The 20,087-nt window shown below is 38.4% G+C and overlaps 1 protein-coding gene across 2 annotated transcripts; it reads left to right on the forward strand.

The window, feature by feature from the left end:
- The first annotated feature begins 2,602 nt into the window (after positions 1–2,602).
- On the forward strand, positions 2,603–5,847 carry RPL22L1 (ribosomal protein L22 like 1). 2 transcript variants are annotated; one of them, XM_037827072.1, is made up of 4 exons: positions 2,603–2,661; positions 4,120–4,212; positions 4,380–4,501; positions 5,584–5,847. In XM_037827072.1, exons 1-4 carry the CDS (start codon positions 2,632–2,634, stop codon positions 5,726–5,728), a joined length of 390 nt encoding a protein of 129 aa, XP_037683000.1. In that variant the 5' UTR covers positions 2,603–2,631; the 3' UTR covers positions 5,729–5,847. The 2 variants fall into 2 exon arrangements, with proteins under 2 accessions (XP_037683000.1, XP_037683007.1); XM_037827079.1 differs by having other exon boundaries at positions 2,609–2,661; positions 4,123–4,212.
- Positions 5,848–20,087: the final 14,240 nt, after the last annotated feature.

Below are 20,087 nucleotides of genomic sequence, written 5' to 3' on the forward strand. Positions count from 1 at the left end.
TAGCTAAATATAAGCTGAGAGGAAAGATGCATTGAGCTAAGTATAAACTTTTTAAAATCATAAATTTTAATACGTTCTAATCAAAATAGTAAGGAAATGGGAAGCAGCGGTGACTTCTGTTTCTGTTTCTCCTGCCTGGTTCCCTTACATGGATAAGTGTCTAACAAAGAATCACACATAGGTGTGAGGTTTGAAAAGCAATATTTGTCCCTAGTAATAAATTTCTCCTCACTGCCTAATTGTACAGAAGGGTTGCAGCACATCATTTGTCAAGACTGTGCAATTTGCTTCCATAGAACTATCTGTGCTGCAATGTCATTCGAGTATTTTTGTCCAGAGATGGGTAGTACAACATACTCCACTTTATAGCACATAGTACAGAAAGTAATGGAATGGTATTTTTGCTGCACATATAAAATCTAGTTTTTACAATGCTTAAATGGTGATGATGATTACTGGAAAGTTTGTTTTAGTAAAGAGAAATTTACAGATCCTTTTTTTAAAAATATAAATCAGCTTCTTGCAAATAGGATGGAATTTAAAAACAAGTACATTTCAGAGGTGCAGACTTTTTTCTACCTTCTGTTACAGTGTGATCCTTGTGATGTTAATGATCTGAGGCGTTCCAAAAGATAACATTGTACAAAATAAGGTTCACTATCTAACACTGAAAGAAATCTTGCATGATGCACAGACCACAGGACAGATACAGGGCTGTGTCAAGATATTCTGCAGGAAAAGCTGATATATGAATACAAATGGAACATGACAGAGAACTCTATTCATAGTCTTATTTGCTTAAATTGCATAGCATTTTTTTTCATGGCAATATAGATACCAATACTTACATGAATAAAAGATTATTAGATTATTTATAAATATTCAGAAATATGTCTATAACATTCCTGTACAAAAATACCAGCATGGATTGTAAGTTTTTATTGACACAAGACTTATGTTATGATTTACTTCTTTTCAGTCAGAAAACTAATGAAGGTTGTGAGGATTGTTTTTCCCCCACTGTTCTGAAGGGTCACTTTTGCCAAAAATAAATACTATGTGTGTGTATCTGTTTCGGGCTCTCTAGTCTACCGCATTGGTCTGTATGTCTAACTCTGAATCAAAAACTCATTGACTGGCATTGTTACTATATACTCTGTGTGTGTGTGTGTGTGTGTGTGTGTGTGTGTATTTATATTTATATATTTAATTTGGGAAGAACTGAGTTGTTTATAGCAGTCTTCCCACCTCCAAATTTCTAGTTAGTATTTTTCTTAAGAATTTTTTTCTAATTGAGAGAAATCTCCCTCCCCCACCACCCATTGTAGTTTCTAACTAGTTACTTTGGGATTGCTGGCTATTTTGAAACATCTACTGTTTTTATATTTCCTTCTCCTTTGTTCAGATGGCCTAATAGTTTATATTAGGCCATGCATGACATGGAAGACTGTCAAGGACAATTGAAATAAAATAATGTTTCAATTAATGGCATATTTTTAAAATATCCAATAGCACAAGGATCATTTCTGCTCAGTAACCTGGGCAGGTCCCTTGAGGAGGAAATGCCAATTGTTTTTTTTCCCCTTAATGTTTGGAAAACAAATTATTGTGGTTCTTGGAGCAAACAGCTAAAAAATCTTCTTGAAATGGATTTATTCTAGGAACTCTGCACCTCTATTCGGAGTTTACACGCTGTATGCTTTAATGCAAGTTCCCACTATAACTACTAGCTGTTTTAACTGACAAACACAGCTGTCACTAAGGTTACTGTTTAAATTAACACCAAAAGTTCTCTTCCCTTGTTGCCGCTATGATATTTTCATTTCGACAAAAACTTACTATTACAAAACGTGGAGAGGCAAGTCACTTTTCTGGTCTGATGTAAACTTACAGTCCTTCAAAGATCAAAAACTATGCTTTCCCTTTTTTCATCAAGACTGTCACCACCTCACCTTCATTCTCGCTTCCCTTGAACATTTAAGTTAGTGTTCAGCAAATGTTTGTTTTATTTTAACTGGCAGGCATGTTGGATGAAAGTCAGAAGACCTGGGATTAACTCCAAAACCTATGATAAAACAGAATAAATTACATTCAAAGAGCTGTGCACTACGTGTTTTTCTCTTAAAAAGATTTTTCTTTTGAGGAGGTAGTTCATTTTGGCTCTCGGAAACACTGATTTCCCGCAAAAGTCATTTAGAAAACAAGGTTCATAGACAAAACATAGATATAAAAATAACTTCTTCGCAGGACGATTATAATCACAATGTAAGAGAAGAGATACTAAAGCATCCTGAGCTACTGCTTTGTCCTGACTGGAAAGAAGATCCAGGTGATTCGTGAAAGATGACTTCTGCATCTCTCGGATGCCAGAATCTGGAAGCGCCCGCCAGGTAACTGCAAAGACCACCAGAAAAAGCACTTCTCTTCCGCTCCTATCGCTGACTGGAATTACTAGGAACCCTGACAGCTACCTGATTCTATACGCCCACGGCTACGACTCGGGTTTCCTGGGTTACGGGCCGCCGTGCCTCTCTCCACATTATCTTCCGTGAGGCGTCCATCTTACGTTCTCGACGCATGACGCGCCGTTTCGCTATAAATATGTGCCACGCCGGCGTCTCTTCCTCTTTGATGACTAGGCCTGTTTTCAAGATGGCGCCGGTGAGTACTTAGGTCGTGGTGGTAGTGTTTTGCGGCATTCTAAATCATGTTGTATTTTGCGAGTGGAGAAGTCCCGTTCGAGATAAGAGGGGGGAGAAATGGAGACTGGCTTCAAACATAGCCAAGCACTTAGTGTTCTGAATTGTGTTTGGAGAACGCATTCTGGTGGAGTTTGACCGGGGCCCGGAATTGACTTAGGATAGGTGATGGTGGGCGCGCGGGGAAAAGGAGGTACGACGGTGCGTGGAATCTTGGCCATTTCGTTTCCTCCTTCGCACCTGATAATGTCGATTCCACCGTATTTGTTTGCACCCAGGCAGGGAGATGGATAATTGAGCCAGTCTGATGGACTTTTCGAGGAGGGAGGGAGCTCCGAGGCGCGCGGCTCCCAAGATGGCCGCGTTTACAAGTTTCCGAAAACTTGAGGGCTGGCGGAGGGGTTTTCGTCATTACTTCCAGTTAACCTGTAGTTTCTCGATAAGTAAAGTCATGAGTTAGGTAGATACAGAGAGCGAGTTTCAGTTGTTTTGCCGTTGATTAATGAGGAAACCAGTCAATAAGATGTTAAAACCGGTCCAAAGAGCGTTTGAAAAGTTAGGTATACATCGGCAAGTTAGCAAAACCTGTTCTAAGAGAAATGGGTCAATTGGGCTGTAAACTTTGGGGGTTATCTCCCAAGTTAACCCCCACTCCAACAGTTTATGTTTCCCGGCCAATAAAATCACAAGTCTAGCACCCAGTTATCTCTTGCCAATTCCAAGTTTTGCATAACTTTTTTGGCAGAAGCTACCTGAGAAACAAACTGTTGATACTTCGTATCCATTTGGGTAGATCCGATATGGAGATAAGCGTAAACAACCCACCTTTACCAGACAAAGCCCCGGCCCCCCTACCGCCACCCACTCCCACCTTTTTGTTACTTAACAGCAGTATAAGGGCTCAATTCTTCAGATATAAGTGAGTAGAATCCTGTCTGGTACGCAACTTCAGTAGTAAAGTAGCACCTGCCACACAGAGAACAGATGGTCATTTAAAACAACATCAGTGGACTTGTAAATAATTAAAATCCCAAAAAAGCATTTCTTGACAACATTTCTAGCAAATTGGGCTTTAACATGGAATTAGCATGACCAGAAGTTCAAATGTACCCCGGAGTGGGTAAGTTATGGTACTAGAGATAAATTCTTTCTTTTAAAAACTTGAGTAGGAAGTAAATTAATCTGTTAATATGTTCCTCTGTTAATCTTTTCCAATTACTGTTAAAATAGGCTTACCATATAGCACTTCTTGAGATTTGCGCTTGAGATACTTTGGTGAAATTTAAAAGCAATTTTTCAAAATTTTGCAACATTATGAAACCCTACCCTACATTGTACATTATTTCAGTGATACAAATCTAAAACTTTTGTGTGTTTAATGAAAAAAAATTTTTATGGCAATGTAATTAACTTTCTTTAGCAGAAAGACAAGAAGGTTAAGAAGACAACCTGGAGGTTTAACTTGGATCTTACTCATCCTGTAGAAGATGGAATTTTTGATTCTGGAAATTTTGTAAGTATTACTCTACTATGCTTGTTTTTGTAATTGTAGTAGTGTTCTTGAAAATGATTTAAGTATACAATATTTGATTTTAACCTAAACTCTGTTCCTAGGGTACCTTCCCTAGTGAATATCTAGGGTTTTCTTCCCTAGTTTTGCATTTTTCTGTTTTAAAATAGGAACAGTTTCTACGGGAGAAGGTTAAAGTCAATGGGAAAACTGGAAATCTGGGAAATGTTGTTCACATTGAACGTTTCAAGAATAAAATCACAGTTGTTTCTGAGAAACAGTTCTCTAAAAGGTTGGTACTTGTTTTGTATAATTTAATGAAAATATGGTGATAGTGGAATATTTTGCCAGAAAATATACGTTGATGAAATCAGATTTCAGAGGGTGCTTTGAACTTACTAAAAGCTTATCCGGATGGGAAATATATTTAGTAACTGAGTGCTTTTTGCTTAGGCTGTTGTCAGCAAGTGCAATTTATTGCTGAAATATAGTCAAGTCATGCCTGGCTTTCCTGTCCCATGAATTATAGGCCCTGTAATCCAAGTTGTGTACAAGGTTTTGACAATGTTTGGTATTTTAGTACTAGAACATGTTGTCAGAAACACATCTATTGTTCATCAGGGAGAAATGACTCAACTCACTAATACAAACATTTTAGTTTTTTTTTTTTTCAGTAGAGACAACCAATTAAAGTTTTTTGTTTTTTGTTTTTCCTTTTTTGCTGCAATTTACTCAAATACTGAATTCTTATATGGTAGGGTTGGGTCACTCAGCAGTGGACCAAGCAGACAAGGTACCCACTACCAAAGAGCTTAAATTCAGTGGAGCAGCAAGACAGTGAAATGCAATGTAAAATATTGAGAAGTTATTTGTAGGGGTGTGGCAATAGCAGAAAGACTCGTGTGCCTGGAGTATAGTGCATTTTGGGATGTGTGATAGATGAGGTCAGGTAGGTAGCTCTCAGGCAAATCTTGAAAACCATAGGAGGAAGGAGAGGCCTTGGATTTTGCATGTGATGGGAAGCCATTGATATCTGGCTGGAAAGGACTGGGGTGGTGGATTCAGTGGAAACGAGATTTGGGATCCTGTTGCAGTGAGAGATGTGGCGACTTGGCCTGAGGTGGTAGCAGTGCATGTTAGCTGTGAGGTCCATTGCTGAGGATTCAGAGATTAAAAGATAATTACTAATATAATATCAAGATTTTAATTGCTATGTTGGAGGTGGAGATGAGGGGAGGACACTGGAGTTTGCAGAGAAGCTGAGACCTGATAGAATTTTCCATTGGAATAAGGCATTGTAAGCAGGGAGAGCAACATTAGCAAAGGACAGGAAGACTTGAATGCTTTGTGGTTATTTGTGTTTTTATTTTGAAGGTATTTGAAATACCTTACAAAGAAATACCTGAAGAAGAACAATCTTCGTGATTGGCTTCGAGTTGTTGCATCTGACAAGGAGACTTACGAACTTCGTTACTTCCAGATTAGTCAAGATGAAGATGAATCTGAGGCTGAAGACTAGGTGAAGCCTCACCGCAGGGTTTTGCTTACTTATAAAATAAATGCATTGCACAAGATGAAGAAACATCTAGAAATGGACTTTTAGTTTATTAGTGAATAAAAGCATTGTATTCTACAACACTTGTGTATTACATGTTTTATTTTGAGGTGTGTTTACATGATGGCTTTCCTTAATTTCTGTAAAGAGTATTTAAATAACTTAAAATCTATAAAATTCTCCACTGTCTCACATATATTTTTGTACGGTTTAAATATGCAGTCCTCAGTGCCTAGAGCAATATTTGCACATAGTTGCTCATAATTACTGAATCACTCTTGCCCTCTGCTGTAGAGGACACTGCCAGCTAATGTTTGTTAATTATTAATTGAGCTGATGTTTAGTTGCTCATTAGTAATCTCCAGATTCTTTGTAGGCACCTAAAACAGTCTTTAAATCATTGAATCTGCTTCTGTTTTCCTTGAAGTTTGATTTGTTCAGCCAGTAGGATGAATTGGAATCTTGGGTTTCATCCTAATCTGTTCCCCCTCAACCGCTTATAGAACACTGAAAATGCCTTCTATTAAGTCTTCAGTGGATGGCCCCACAAGTACGTGGTCTTTTAAAGCTCTTCAGGTAGCATGATTTGGCAAAATCCAGCTTGCCAGGAGATGAGAAGAGAATAAAGTGAGAGCCACATCAGTTTTAGCTTGTCACTAGCCCCAAATAATGGGCATTTTTTCCTGCTTGTAACATGAAGATGGAGGTGTCAGTACTTCAGTAGAATGATAGTAAATTTCACTTGACAATTAAGCCTCATTTACGAATTTACATAATTGTTAAAGTTTCCTAAGCTTTTTGCCCCATTCCGTTCATGTTTCCCATTCTTACTGTTTCCTTTGCTGAGCACTGGGGATACGGTGAGTAAAAACAGACTCTGCCTGTTCTTCAAGGCTAGTCTAGTGAGGAAAAAAAAGTTCTACAATGGAGAAGAGTTAAAAGGAATTTGATCTAGTAAGGAAGGCAACCGAGGAAGTGATGTTTGAGCTGACCTAGAACAGGGGAGGTAGGCGATATCTGGGTAAAGGAAAGAGTATTAAAGGCATGCATGAAGTTCTCAGACATTGGGGGTCTGGTTGGCAGAGTGTATCTGGGAAAGAGTGGGGATGTGTGGTTATGAGGGGAATCTGGGGAGGTATGTATAAACTAGTCCATATATCATTAAAATTGCATTTTAAAAAATAAGTGATAATTTTCCTTTACTAATTTTTAAAGTTAATTTAGTTTCTAGGTATCTAAAGTTATCAGTGGGGGTTTTTTGTTTTGTTTTGTTTTGTTTTGTTTTTGGGGAGTTTCCTCATCTGTAAAGTAGTTTAGAAATGGTCAGTGTTTCTCAAACTTGAGTAACCCCTGCCTCCTTTTGACAAAAACAGACATCTTATGTTCCCCAACCTCCAGTTCTGGTTGCCACTTTCCAGGATAATACTAATGCATAAATATCCCCACCAACCATGGTCTATGGGGTATCCTATTTCAAAACAGAACAAAGAAAGTTCTTTTAAAAATTTTCCAGCTATTAATTTGAATACATATATTTTTCAAGCTACACATACTCCTTGAGAGTGAGAAATGCCCCTGGGATAAGGCACTGTTCAAAGATTTTTCTTGGTCTAAAGTTCATTGATTGAACAAACTCAACCTGGAATTAGGGATCTACTATCTCATGATTGAATGGATATATTTTCTCCCAAAGGAGAGTACCATCAATGTCCAACTCCTCTTTCCCTGTCTGTCTGAGGCAGGATGATATGACTCACACAGATCCCATAGGTGTAGCAAATGCATGTTTATTGGTTTCTCTTCTGCCAGGCCCTGTCTTGAGAGTTTATGGACGGGTTTTGTCTGGAACACATAAAGTCAGTCATGAAAGACAGGTCATTACCTTTAAACAGTGTGGATGACTTAACTTCAACACTCTTAAATTTTTTATTCAGGCATGAAACAGATTTTTACAGTGGGAATTTTTCTGTTCCTTTTGAGCTGAGGCGCCAAAGGCTGAGCACAAACCTAAAGATGCCAATTATTCCCACATTCCAGTGTGAGGTGTTCTACAATCTCTATGCAGAGCTTGCAAAGAAGGTGCTCAGATTCCAGTTTTGTAAGCCTTAGCTCATTACCTACTTCCAGGACGTATGAAGGGCTGAGGACTCCTGGATGTTGGACTTATCTTAAATATAAGGTCAAAAACAGTGGTTGGAGCACTTTGCCTTACAGGAGAGAAATGATAGATTCATTTTTACAGATGCAAGGATGAGTGTTTCCCCTGGACAAGATGAGGTCCATGGGAAGGGACCAGGCCTGGGTCATTTTGTGTTCCACCTAAGATGACTGCTTGGAGGACAGATGGGACCCCAAACAGAAAGAGTCTGTGTAGAATGGGTCACCACATACCCAGGGGCAAAGAGTAAGAAGTGGCCTGCCAATGAAAAGTCATCACCCATGTCACAAATTTTGCTGCTAAAGATTCTCAGTGATAAATCTTTGAGAAATCCAGAACAAGCCTTGAACTTTCTTCAAGTCTAGAGAAATATTCTTCAAGCACCAGAATGTAGCTATTAATTCAGACTTCTTCTGCCCCTTCTTTTCCTGTGGTGGGCCCCTTCCATTTCCAACTCAACCCTAGAGGAGCCAGGTGGCATCCTACTGAGGTTGAGGAAAGCGTTGAAGAAGAAAAACATCAGCCCAAGAAATAGAGAAGTAGTCCAAGCCTCTTCCCCTCTCAGATACCATCCTGAAGCAGGCCCAAACCGAAGGTGAGGAGAAGCTTTGACTCTGCATGAAATGTCAAATTGGGATTATATTTAACTGTATGTGATTGGATACCTTCAAAAGTGAAGGAAGATTGTTCTAGTGGTTAGAAGTGACTGGAGGACCTTTATATCATCGAAATGACCAGAAAAGTTGTAAAATTATATCCACAATCAGGGAAAAGGGTCTGCAGAATGGATTTGAAGGGCACACGTGGGAAAGAAAAAGATCGTTATTTGTTTGTACTCTATGAAGTCCACTCTTATCATATCTGTAACAGGCACTGATTTCCTTGCCAGAGCTATGGAAACATTCTATTCTTTCTATTTGGGTTGCTAAAACTGGAAGTATGTGAGGGTAGAACTCTGGAAGGAGGAAGCAGAGGAAACATGAAGCCAACCAGAGCCTAAAGAGGAGAAAGATCTGGTTTAATTTGAACCCTTCCATCTAGGCTTGCCTGAGATCCACACCTTGGAATTCCCTGGTACACAAGCCAGTACCACCCCCCTTTCACTTAAACTGCACCAGAGGAATTCTGACACTGACAGAATTTTCAATTTACTTATTTTCCTCTCTCACTAGACTGAATTCCGTGAGGCTAAAAACCAGGTTGAATTTATCTCTGTACATTTCTGGGCAGACAAACCCATACACCTACAAACAAGCCAGGTAAATACATGAAGATCATTACTTTTCATTCATAAATGGAAAAGGCAACCAAGGATCACCCCAAATGAAACCAACAGCATCAAAGAAAAAGATTGGGATGAATAAGTGAACATAACTGACCCAGAATCAGAAAATGCAGGGAACATGAAAAAAAAAATTCCTTAAATCTGAGAGAAAGTTGGATCTATAGATTCAAAGAGCAGGCTGTAGGCCAGGCAAGATGAAGGGAATTGATCACACCTAGACATATCCTGAAGAAATTTCAGAACTCTGAAAGATAAATAGTAAATCCTGAAAACTTCCAGAGGGAAAAGAAAAGAAAACAGTTCATCTACAGAGTTGAATTGGACCTTATCAGGGAGCATCTGGTTTTAGTCTTAAATTATGCCCCTCATCAGCTGGGAGAGTCCTTTCTTCTCAGGCTTCATGTGTACTCCTCTGTAAAGGAGGATATTGGACCAGATGATCTCGAGCATCTTTTTCAGCTCTTACCTTCTGTGAAATCTTGTAGGTAAACCCCAAAGCTGATTTCCCCCCTGGAATCTCACCAGGACACTTCATTGCATAACTCTGCAACATACACAGCTGTGTTGTTACTACCTTATGCTTTAAATTGAACATGAGGGTTTACTTCCTGGACAAATGCTGATTCATCAATTCATTCTTATTTCTTGAGAACAGGAATGTGTTTTCAAGTACAGTGTTTTGTAAATAGGAATCACACAGTAAATGTCTGCCAGATAATCAACAAGAAAAATGTCATGAGCATTTACAGTGTATCGCGCACCATGCAAAGATCATAAGATTCTGAGATCATACGGATCTTTGACTCCAGTGTTTATCAGACTTGTAAACAGAATGCTAGTTCCATGTGATCATAATAGGTAGTACAATAGCAACAATGACAATAACAAAATATGAGAAATGTTGGGTTAAGCAAAATTAAACAACATTTCCTTACTTTGCAACTTTTTAGTTCTTTCTTTATGAATCTCCACACATTGGTTCCCTCAGATATTTTACCAGGTCATAGAGCCCTTTTCTTTACCAACTCAAGAAAGCATATTGGATCTTGAGACCTAACTTCTGATTTACAAAAAAATGTGGTGGATAAGGAAAATGTTCAGTGACACCATAAGGATTCAGTTAGCCATACCTGTCTGTAATGTGAGAAATTCTGCAAGATAATTGACCCAATAAAAAATAGCATTTACAAAAGGGGATGGGACTGTTACAGAAAACAAGAGATTTAAGAGAAAAATCAACCAAATGTAGTATGTATATATTTTTGGAACATGATTCAAACAAACCAGATACAAATAGACATTTCTGAGATAAAGAAAATTGAACATGGACTGGATATTAAAAAATTTAAGCATTAAGTATTAAGCATTTTAATTACTGTTAATTTTATTGGGTGTGATAATGGTATTGTGGTTATTTTTTACCTGTTAAGAGAGATATATTGAAGTATCTACAGGTAAATGATAAAATGTCTGGGATTTTCTTTTGAAGATATACAGATTGTGATGGTGAAATTCGTGTGTCATTTTGGCCAGGTTATGGTGTCCAGTTGTTTGGTCAAGCAAGTACTGGCCTGATTGTAACTGTGAGGATATATCAGGGATGTAAATCATCCTTGAATTGATTGCATCTGTGGCTGATTACATTTACAATTAACTGAGGAGATTGCCTTCAACAGTGAGGAAGTCATGATTTCAGCAGTCAGAAGAGAAAATTTCTGTCTCTACTTCAGCCAGCCAGGTTCTCCTGGGGAATTCATCAGAAACCTTCACTGGAGTTCCCAGCTTGTGGTCTGCCCTACAGATGTGGACTTGCCCATCCCCACATTTGCATGAGGCAATTCTTATAAAAATTTCATAATATTTACATTATATATAAATATGTGTGTATGTATATATAGCCTGTTCGTTCAGTTTCTCAAGAGAGAAATAAATATTTATTAGATCTTTGATTAACAATGCATGTAGATGGTAGAAAAAAAACAGTTTATACTGTAAACAAAGTATATAGTGAAAAGCACTTTTTCCTCTCCCTGACCCCTACTTCCCCATTTTTTTCTCTCAGAGACAATGAGTATTACCAGCATTCATCTGTGAGTATTTTTTAATACATATACAAGTAGAAATTAGAAAATTTATATATATGCAAGCATGCCTTATGGATAATTCCAACCAGCATATATATAAATTTTCTGATTTTTATTTTGTTGTGTGCATTGCTTTACTTTATTTAACTAGTCACTTGGTGCTGGAATGTAGACTATTGCCAGTTTTTGTGACTCCACATAATGCTTCAGTGACTTCCCTTCCCTATAGGTCTCTATACTCCTGGGTTTTTAAATGTTGAGTTGTTGCCAAATTATCTTCCAAGATGTTTGTACTAATTTACCCCCATTTCCACAGAAAAGTATATATATCAGGTGCTCAAAAATTTATAGTATATTGATTTATAAATAGTAATACTCACAAGAGGGAAATTTTTTCAAAATAAATTAACTTTGATAAGTAACTGTCCTTACTCAGTATTTTAAACAAGGAAGATGTGGTTTATTTGCTTACAAAATTAGTGCAGAGAAATGTTAACTGAAGTAATTCCAGAATGAAAGTCTTCCCTTTGACATAGTGTGATACATAAATACATAAAACTGGAAAAATTATAAGAAAACTTTGATTCTCCCTATTTAAGAAGAGGGCTAATGAGATAAATTTAACTATTGAAGGAATGGATATTTTATTTTGATGTCCTTTCTCTCTGACCCTACCTCAGCTCCTGGTTCCTTCTCTGTAGGTCTTGCCATTGTTTGTTAAAACAAACAAACAAACAAACAAACAAAAAAACATACCTAAACCTCATGGGGCAGGCTTTTTTTTGTGTGTTGACAGTTAAGCCTGTATTTGTTTCAGGCTGAATATTTAGGTGCTGAGTAGATGCTCCTGCTGGGAGAGCAGTTCTAGCACAGGGTTAGTTTGGAATTCTAAAGAAAACCACAAAGGTAATCAGTTCTCGAGCAGAAGGAGGTAACAGTCTGGAAAGCTTTGTGACCTTTCATGGGTCATGGATCCTTTTACTGAGTACTCTACATCCCTCCAAGAGAAAAATGCCCCAAATATTTTGTATGTAATTTCTTAAGTCTTTACAGACCTCTAAAGCCTTTGTACCCTTGGCCTGGAGGTCTTACACAGGAAAAAGCCAGGGATAAACAAGGGCCTCTCTCTTTTTTTTTAATTCAATTTTATTGAGATATATTCACATACCATATAATCATCCAAAGTGTACAATCAATTATTCACAGTACCATCATATAGTTGTGCTTTCATCACCCCAGTCTATTTTTTTAAATTCATTTTTATTGAGATATATTCACATACCATGCAGTCATACAAAGCGTACATTCAGTTGTTCACAGTACCATTATATAGTTGTGCATTCATCACCAAATTTAATTTTTGACATTTTCATTACCACACACAAAAATAATAATAATAAAACTTAAGGTGAAAAAGAACAATTGAAGTAAAAAAGAACACTGGGTGCCTTTTTTTTCACTGATTTTTCTACTCATCCATCCATACACTGGACAAAGGGGAGTATGGTCTATATGGCTTTCCCAATCACATTGTCACCCCTCATAAGCTACATTGTTATACAATCTTCTTCAAGATTCAAGGGTTCTGGGTTGTAGTTTGATAGTTTCAGGTATTTACTCAGTATTTTACTCAGTATTTTAAACAAGGAAGATGTGGTTTATTTGCTATTTCCAATTCATTAGAACCTAAAAAGTGTTGTCTATATTGTGCATAAGAGAGCCCACCAGAGTGACCTCTTGGCTCCTTTTGGAATCTCTCTGCCACTGAAGCTTATTTCATTTCCCTTCACATCCTCCTTTTGGTCAAGAAGATGTTCTCCATCCCACAATGCCAGGTCTAGATTCCTCCCTGGGAGTCATATTGCACATTACCAGGGAGATTCACTCCCCTGGGTGTCTGATCCCACGTAGGGGGGAGGGCAGTGATTTCACCTTTCAAGTTGGCTTAGCTAGAGAGACAGGGCCACATCTGAGCAACAAAGAGGCATCTGGGAGGAGGCTCTTAAGCACAATTATAAGCAGGCCTAGCCTCTCCTTTGCAGCAAGTCTTGCCAAGGGCAAGTCCCGTGGTAGAGGGCTCAGCCCATCAAACCACCAGTCCCTATGTCTGTGAGCACATCAGCAACCATCAAGGTGGGGAAGCCCAACATCCCTGCATTCTCCACCAGCTCCTCAAGGGGGCTCTGCATATTTTTTCATTGATTTTTTTAAATTAACTTTTTTTAAAAATTAAATATAGCAAAATAACCAAACCAAACAAAACAAAAAAACCAATTCAAACAAACCATAACAAGGGAGTAAGAAAAAGACAACTAACCTAAAATAACTACTTTACTTCCAATATGTTCCTCCTCTATCCCAAGAAAATAACCGAATGTAGAACACTTCTGTGAACTTGTTCCTACCATACCCATCAGAAATTAACAAACCATAGCCATTCCTGGGCATTCCCAGAACATATTATCTTTTATATTAAGATCTTTGATCCACTTTGAGTTAATTTTTGTGTATGGTGTGAGGTAGGGGTCCTCTTTTATTCTTTTGGATACGGATATCCAAATCTCCCAGCCCCATTTGTTGAAAAGACTGTATGTCCCAGGTCAGTGGCTTTGGGGCCTTATTAAAGATCAGTCAGCCATAGATCTGGGGGTCTATCTCTGAATTCTCAATTCAATTCCATTGCTCGATATGTCTATCTTTGTGCCAGTACCATGCTGTTTTGACAACTGTGGCTTTAAAATAAGCTTCAAAGTCAGAGAGTGTAAGTCCTCCCACTTCGTTTTTCTTTTTTAGAGTGTTTTTAGCAATTCGAGGCATCTTCCCTTTCCAAATAAATTTGATAACTAGCTTTTCCAAGTCTGCAAAGTAGGTTGTTGGAATTTTGATTGGGATTGCATTGAATCTGTAGATGAGTTTGGGTAGAATTGACATCTTAATGACATTTAGCCTTCCTATCCATGAGCATGGAATATTTTTCCATTTTTTAAGGTCCCCTTCTATTTCTTTTAGTAGAGTTATGTAGTTTTCTTTGTATAGGTCTTTTACATCTTTGGTTAAGTCTATTCCTAGGTACTTGATTTCTTTAGTTGCTATTGAAAATGGTATCTTTTTCTTGAATGTCTCTTCAGTTTGTTCATTTCTAGCATATAGAAACATTACTGACTTATGTGCATTAATCTTGTATCCCGCTACTTTGCTAAATTTGTTTATTAGCTCTAGTAGCTGTATCGTCGATTTCTCAGGGTTTTCCAGATATAAGATCATATCATCTGCAAACAATGACAGTTTTACTTCTTCTTTTCCAATTTGGATGCCTTTTATTTCTTTGTCTTGCCCTATTGCCCTGGCTAGCACTTCCAGCACAATGTTGAATAACAGTGGTGACAGCGGGCATCCTTGTCTTGTTCCTGATCTTAGAGGGAAGGCTTTCAGTCTCTCACCATTGAGTACTGTGCTGGCTGTGGGTTTTTCATATATGCTCTTTATCATGTTGAGAAAGTTTCCTTCAATTCCTACCTTTTGAAGTGTTTTTATCAAAAAGGGATGTTGAATTTTATCGAATGCTTTTTCAACATCTTTTGAGATGATCATTTGATTTTTCTCTTTTGATTTGTTGATGTGTTGTAATACATTGATCTTCTTATGTTGAACCATCCTTGCATGCCTGGAATGAACCCCACTTGGTCATGGTGTATGATTTTTTACATGTGTCTTTGGATTTGATTTGAAAGTATTTTGTTGAGAATTTTTGCATCTATATTCATTAGGGAGATTGGCCGGTAGTTTTCCTTTTTTATAGCATCTTTTCCTGATTTTGGTATTAGATTGATGTTAGCTTCATAAAATGTTTTAGGTAGTGTTCCATTTTTTTTGATGTTTTGAAAGAGTTTAAGTAAGATTGGTGTCAGTTCTTTTTGGAAAGTTTGGTAGAATTCCCCTGTGAAGCCATCTGGCCCTGGGCATTTATTTGTGGGAAGCTTTTTGATGACTGATTGGATCTCTTTGCTTGTGATTGGTTGGTTGAGGTATTCTGTTTCTTCTCTGGTCAGTCTAGGTTGTTCATATTTACAGGAAATTGTCCATTTCCTCTACACTATCCAGTTTGTTGGCATACAGTTGTTCATAGTATTCTCTTAAAATTTTTTAATGTCTTCGGGATCCACAGTAATGTCACCTTTCTCATTCATTATTTTGTTTATATGGGTCTTCTCTCTTTTTTATTTTGTCAGTCTAGCTAGGGACTTGTCAATCTTGTTGATCTCAAAGAACCAACTTTTTGGTGTTATTTATTCTCTCTATTGTTTTTTTTTTTGTTGTTGTTGTTCTCTATGTCATTTATTTCTGCTTTAATCCTTGTTATTTCTTTTCTTTTACTTGGTTTAGGATTGATTTGCTGTTCATTTTCTGTCTTCTTCAGTTGCTCCATTAGTTCTTTGACTTTAGCCCTTTCTTCCTTTTTAATGTATGTGTTTAGTGCTGTAAATTTCCCCCTCAGTACCACTTTTGCTGCATCCCATAGCTTTTGATATGTTGTGTTCTCATTTTCATTTATCTCTATATATTTAGCAATTTCTCTTGCTATTTCTTCTTTAACCCACTGAATGTTGAGGAGCATGTTGTTTAACCTCCAGGTATTTGTGAATTTTCTAAGTCTCTGATGGTTATTGACTTCTAATTGTATTCCATTGTGGTCAGAGAATGTGCTTTGAATAATTTCAATTTTTAAAAATTTATTGAGGCTTGTTTTATGTCCCAGCATATGTCCTATTCTGGAGAAAGTTCCATGAGCACTAGAGAAGAATGTGTATCCTGGTGATTTGGGATGTAGTGTTCTGTATAGATTTGTTAAATCCAATTCATTCATCAGATTGTTTAGGTTTTCAATTTCCTTATTGGTCTTCTGTCTAGTTGATCTCTCTATAGGAGACAGAGATGTGTTGAAGTCTCCCACAATTATTGTGGAAACATCCATTTCTTCCTTTAGTTTTGTCAGTGTTTGTCTCATGATTTTGTGGCACCACGATTGGGTGCATAAACATTTATGACTGTTATTTCTTCATGTTGAATTGCCCCTTTTATTAGTACGTAGTGGCCTTCTTTGTCTCTCATAACATCCTTGCATTTAAAGCATATTTTATCTGAGATTAATGTTGCTAATACTGCTTTCTTTTGGCTGTAGCTTGCATGAAATATTTTTTTCCATCCTTTCACTTTCAATTTCTTTGTGTCCCTGTGTCTAAGATGAGTCTCTTGTATGCAGCATATTGATGGTTCATTTTTTTTTATCCATTCTGCCAATCTATATCTTTTAATTGGGGAGTTTAATCCATTTATAGTCAATGTTATTACTGTGAAGGCATTTCTTGAATCAGCCATCTCATCCTTTGGTTTATGTTTGTCAGATATATTTTTTCCCTCTCTCTCTTAATGTTCTTTAACGTACCCATACTGAATCTCTTTAATACCGAACCTTTCTCCATCTCTCGCTCTCCTTTCTTTGTTTTTCTTTTGGTAAGTCTCCCTTTAGTACCTCAAGTAGGGCAGATCTCTTGTTAGCAAAATCTCTCAGCATTTGTTTGTGAAAAATTTAAGCTTTCCCTCAAATTTGAAGGAGAGCTTTGCTGGATAAAGAATTCTTGGTTGGCAATTTTTCTCTTTCAGAATTTTAAATATGTCATGCCACTGCCTTCTTGCCTCTGTGGTGGCTGCTGAGTAGTCACTACTTAGTCTTATGTTGTTTCCTTTGTAAGTGGTGAATTGCTTTTCTCTTGCTGCTTTCATAACTTGCTCCTTCTCTTCAGCATTTGACAATCTGATTAGAATATGTCTCAGAGTGGGTTTATTTGGATTTATTCTATTTGGAGTTTGCTAGGCATTTATGATTTGTGTATTTATGGTGTTTAGAAGATTTGGGAAGTTTTCCCCAATCTATTTTTTGAACATTTTCCTTGTACCTGAAAAAGTGAAAATAAGAATAAAAAAAAAAAAAATCCCTCCTCCCCCTATTTTTCATTTAGTTTTTTGTCCCCATTTTTCTATTCATCCATCCATACACTGGATAAAGGGAGTGTGTTCCACAAGGCTTTCACAATCACACTGTCACCCCTGGTAAGTTACATTGTTATACAATCATCTTCAAGAGTCAAGGCTACTGGTTTGCAGTTTGATAGTTTCAGTTATTTACTTCTAGCTGTTCCAGTGCATTAAAACCTAAAAAGGGTTATCTATATAGTGCATAAGAATGCCCACCAGAGTGATCTCTTGGCTCCATTTGGAATCTCTCAGCCACTGAAACTTTATTTCATTTCATTTCACATCCCCCTTTTGGTCAAGAAGATGTTCTTCATCCCACGATGTTGGGTCCAAATGCATCCCTGGGAATCATATCCCACGTTGCCAGGGAGATTTACACCCCTGGGAGTAAGATCCCATGTAGGGGGGAGGACAGTGAGTTCACCTGCCAAGTTGGCTTAGCTAGAGAGAGAGGGCCACATCTGAGCAACAAAGAGGTACTAACGGGGAGACTCTCAGGCACAAGTATAAGCAAGTTTAGCCTCTCCTTTGCAGTGATGAGCTTCATAAGGGCAAATCCCGTGATAGAGGGCTCAGCACATCAAACCACCAGTCCTTAATGTTTGTGAGAACATCAGCAGCAATCCAGGTGAGTAAGCCCAACACCTCTGAATTTTACCCCAGCTCCTCAGTGGGGCCCTGCATATATATTTTTATTCTCTGTCCAAATTACTTTGAGATGTGCCTCTATTTCACACTAACCTATGCAAACCTACCAGGTCTCACTTCCTGTTAAAGGTTCCATGTAATTACAGTATTTGAACAAACTGTACAGATTAAATTGTTTAGGAAATATAGTTCTTGCACCAACTAAACATCTCTTCCCTTGGTCTTACATGGAATTTGAAGTTTTAAAATGCAGTCAGTATTGTCCTTTACCCTTTGGCCTGATTTGCCCTTGTTCTAGTTTGCTAATGCTGCCGGAATGCAAAACACCAGAAATGAATTGGCTTTTAGAAAAGGGGGTTTATTTGGTTACACGGTTACAGTCTTAAGGCCATAAAGTGTCCAAGGTAACAAATCAACAATCAGGTACCTTCACTGGAGGATGGCCAATAGTGTCTGGAAAACCTCTGTTAGCTGGGAAGGCATGTAGCTGGCATCTCCTCCAGAGTTCTGGGCTCAAAATGGCTTTCTCCCAGGATGTTCCTCTCTAAGCTGCAGTTCCTCAAAAATGTCACTCTCAGTAGCTCTTAAGGCATTTGTCCTCTCTTAGCTTCTCCAGAGCAAAAATCTGCTTTCAATGGCCATCTTCAAATGGTCTCTCAGCTGCAGCTACTCTCTCAGCTCTCTGAATGGGTGGGGCAACACCTCCATGGAAATTATCCAATTAGAGTCATCACCCACAGTAGGGTGGGTCGCATCTCCATGGAAACACTCAAAGAATTACAATCTAATCAACACTGCTACATCTGCCCACACAAGATTGCATCAAAGGTAATGGTGTTTTGGGGGACATAATACATTGGACTGGCACAGTGGATACAGCATTCTATAAATCCATGGATGGCAGTTTTGGCAGATGCATTGAATGCAGGGAAGGCAAACTCATACCTGGAGTATGTGTCTATTCCAGTTAGAGCAAATCACTCCCTCTTTCATGATAGAAGTGGTTTGATGCCACCAGGTGGCAGGCTGATCAACTTTGGGGAAGGGTGCCATACAGGGGACTGAGTGTGGATCTCTGCTGCTGGTTGATGGGGCACTCAGCAGTGGTGGTAGCCAAGTCGACCTTGGTGAGTGCAAGTCCATGTTGCTGAGTCCATGCATAATCTCCATCCCTACCACCATGGCCACTTTTTTTCATGAGCCCATTGGGCAAGGACAGGAGTAGCTGGGGAAAGAGGCTGACCAGTATCCACAAAACAGGCCATCTTATCCACTTGATTATTAAAATCTTCCTCTGCTAAAGTCACCCTCTAGTGAGCATTCATGTAGGACACAAATATCCTCATGTTTTTATGCCCACTTGGAAAGGTCTAACCACTTAACTCTTTCCCAGATCTCTTTTTCACCAAACTTCCAGTCATATTCCTTCCAAGTTCCTGACTATTCAGCCAATCCATTGGCAACAGCCCATGAATCAGTGTACAAACACACCTTTAGCTATTTCTCCTTACAACAAAATGAACAACCAGGTGCACTGTTCAAAGTTCCAACCATTGGGAGGATTTCCCCTCACCACTGTTCTTCAGGTGTGTCACAGAAAGGGGCTGTAATGTTGCAGCTTTCCATTTTTGGGTGGTACCTGTATATTACGCAGAACCATCTGGAAACCAGCCTGAGTTTTCTCTTCCTCAGTCAACTAATTGTAAGGAATTCCCCAAGAGGCCATAGCTGTGGGCTGAGAAAAAGAAGGTAATGTGGCAGGAGTGGGGGCCATGGGTATTTGGGCCACTTCCTCATGTAACTTGTGCCTTCAGACCTGCTTGAGCCGTGGATCCTATATACCACTTCCATTTTATGAGGGAGTGCTGCTGTGCACACCCAACTTTATGGCTTGGTAGGTCATACAACACTCAGCTCATGATAGGCAACTCTGGTCTCATGGTAACTTGGTGGCCCATAGTCAAGCATTTTGTCTCTACTAAGGCCCAGTAGCAGGCCAAAAGCTATTTCTCAAAAGGAGAGTAGTTGTCTGCAGAAGATGGCAAGTCTTTGCCCCAAAATCCTAAGGTTCTGTGTTGTTATTCTATTGGGACCTCCCAAAGCCTTCAGATAGCA

The sequence above is a fragment of the Choloepus didactylus genome, chromosome 1, assembly GCF_015220235.1.
Source record: "Choloepus didactylus isolate mChoDid1 chromosome 1, mChoDid1.pri, whole genome shotgun sequence".
Classification (NCBI taxonomy): Eukaryota; Metazoa; Chordata; class Mammalia; order Pilosa; family Megalonychidae; genus Choloepus; species Choloepus didactylus.

Excerpts from the sequence above, each read along its gene's own strand:
- RPL22L1 (XM_037827072.1), top strand. The coding sequence starts at position 2,632 with ATGACTAGGCCTGTTTTCAAGATGGCGCCG. Across the intron at positions 4,213-4,379 it reads TTTTTGATTCTGGAAATTTT|GAACAGTTTCTACGGGAGAA; the intron begins GTAAGTATTACT and ends GTTTTAAAATAG. Across the intron at positions 4,502-5,583 it reads GAGAAACAGTTCTCTAAAAG|GTATTTGAAATACCTTACAA; the intron begins GTTGGTACTTGT and ends TTTATTTTGAAG.